The sequence below is a fragment of the Nicotiana tabacum genome, chromosome 16 (genome assembly GCF_000715075.1).
Source record: "Nicotiana tabacum cultivar K326 chromosome 16, ASM71507v2, whole genome shotgun sequence".
Taxonomy (NCBI): Eukaryota; Viridiplantae; Streptophyta; class Magnoliopsida; order Solanales; family Solanaceae; genus Nicotiana; species Nicotiana tabacum.
The window spans coordinates 55,447,946-55,449,769 of record NC_134095.1 but is presented as its reverse complement, the minus strand read 5'-3'; the positions used below and the strand labels follow the sequence as shown (position 1 = coordinate 55,449,769).

Below are 1,824 nucleotides of genomic sequence, written 5' to 3'. Positions count from 1 at the left end.
CTTAAAAGGCTGTGAAAGGACATGCACTAGCCAATTTTCTAGTTGATCGCCTTCTTTTTTTCGGGCAAAATGGGAACTTTATGATGAGTTTCCCAATGAAGATGCTTTGTTCATTAAAGAACTGCAACCATGGACAATGTTCTTTGACGGGTTTGCACGTCGTAAAGGTGCGGAGGCAGGTCTTGTGTTGATCTCTCCAGAAAGACAAGTCTTGCCATTCTCACAATGCCGCAGAGTACCAAGCTTTGATCGTCGGTCTCAAAACGACATTGGATATGAAGATTCTATAATTGGAGATCTACCGCGACTCTAAGATGATCATCAACCAACTATTAGGGAGTTACGAGGTAAAGAAAGAAGATCTTTTGCCATACCATCAATATGCTTCTACTTTACTTGAAAGATTGACCAAGTGTTCTTAAACCACGTCCCAAGAGAAAAATATTGCAAGGGTGAGGCTTTGGCTAACTTGGCCACGACGATGGCACTGGGAGAGAATGAGTCAACAAAGGTATATGTGTGTCATCGATAGGTTATTCCTAGACTTCTTGATCTTCAAATCAATGAAAGTCATCATACATCTGTTTGAGTGATCGAAGAACAAGATTGGAGGCAATCAGTGATAGAGTACCTTGAACATGGAAAGTTACCTGAGGATCCGCGACCAAGAACAAACATCAAATAAAGAGTACCACGATTCACCTTTTATAAGGGGACATTGTTCCGCCACTCTTTTGAAGGACTATTATTGTGATGTCTTGACAAAGAAGAAGCCCTTCAAACAATGGAGGAAGCACATTATGGCTCATGTGGAGCATACCAATCTGGTCCAAGCTCCATTTTCGCATCAAGAGGATGGGCTACTACTAGCCAACAATGGTGAAGGATTGCATTAAACATGCCAAAAGATGTCAAGTGTGTCAATTCCACACCAAACTATATCCACCAACCTCTGGAGCCTCTTCATCCAACTGTAGCGTCATGTCCTTTTGATGCATAGGGACTTGAAGTTATTGGACCGTTTCCAAAGTCATCAAAGGGACAGACGTACATATTGGTTGCCACAAACTACTTCTCTAGATGGGCTTAAGCTATTCCACTCAAGGAAGTAAAAAAGGAAACGGTTGCCGATTTTATCAAGTCAAACATAATTTTTAGGTACGGCATACCAAGATACATAATCGTTGATAATGGAATGCCATTTGACAACAAGCTCGTGAGGAGTCTATGCGAGAAATTTGGTTTTAAGCAAGATATGTCTTCAATGTATAATGCATCCACCAATGGCCTTGCTGAAGCTTTTAACAAGATGTTTGTGTAACCTTTTGAAGAAAATTGTTGCAAAGAACAAGAGAGACTGACATGAGAAAATTGGTGAAACTTTGTGGGCATACCGGACAACCTTCAGAAGTGCTACACTAGCAACTCCTTACTCTTTGGTGTATGGCGTAGAAGCAGTCCTTCCGTTGGAGCAACAAATTCCATCATTGCGGATCACAGTCCAAGAAGGACTCATATCCGAAGAGAATGCTCAACTTCGCCTACCAGAGTTAGAGGAATTGGATGAGAAAAGATTGGAAGAGCAACCAAATTGGAGTGCTATCAAGCTCGGCTAGCTAGAGCCTTCAACAAGAAAGTGCGGTCACGATCATTCCAAATGGGAGACTTATTCCTAGTTGTTCGACGACCCATAATCCTCAACAAAGGAATAGGCGACAAGTTTACCTCAAAATGGGATTGGCCATATGTTGTGAAAGAAGCCTATTCAAGTGGCGCATACAGAATTGTCGATAAGGATTGTCTTAGAGTTGGTCCGATCAATTG

The 1,824-nt window shown here is 41.7% G+C and overlaps 1 protein-coding gene across 1 annotated transcript; it reads left to right on the top strand.

Moving 5' to 3' along the window:
• Positions 1-1,195: 1,195 nt before the first annotated feature.
• On the top strand, positions 1,196-1,616 carry LOC107797611 (uncharacterized). Its single transcript, XM_016620514.2, has 2 exons — positions 1,196-1,311; positions 1,409-1,616. The coding sequence occupies exons 1-2, from the start codon at positions 1,196-1,198 to the stop codon at positions 1,614-1,616; spliced, it is 324 nt and encodes a 107-aa protein (XP_016476000.2).
• The last annotated feature ends 208 nt before the right edge of the window (positions 1,617-1,824 follow it).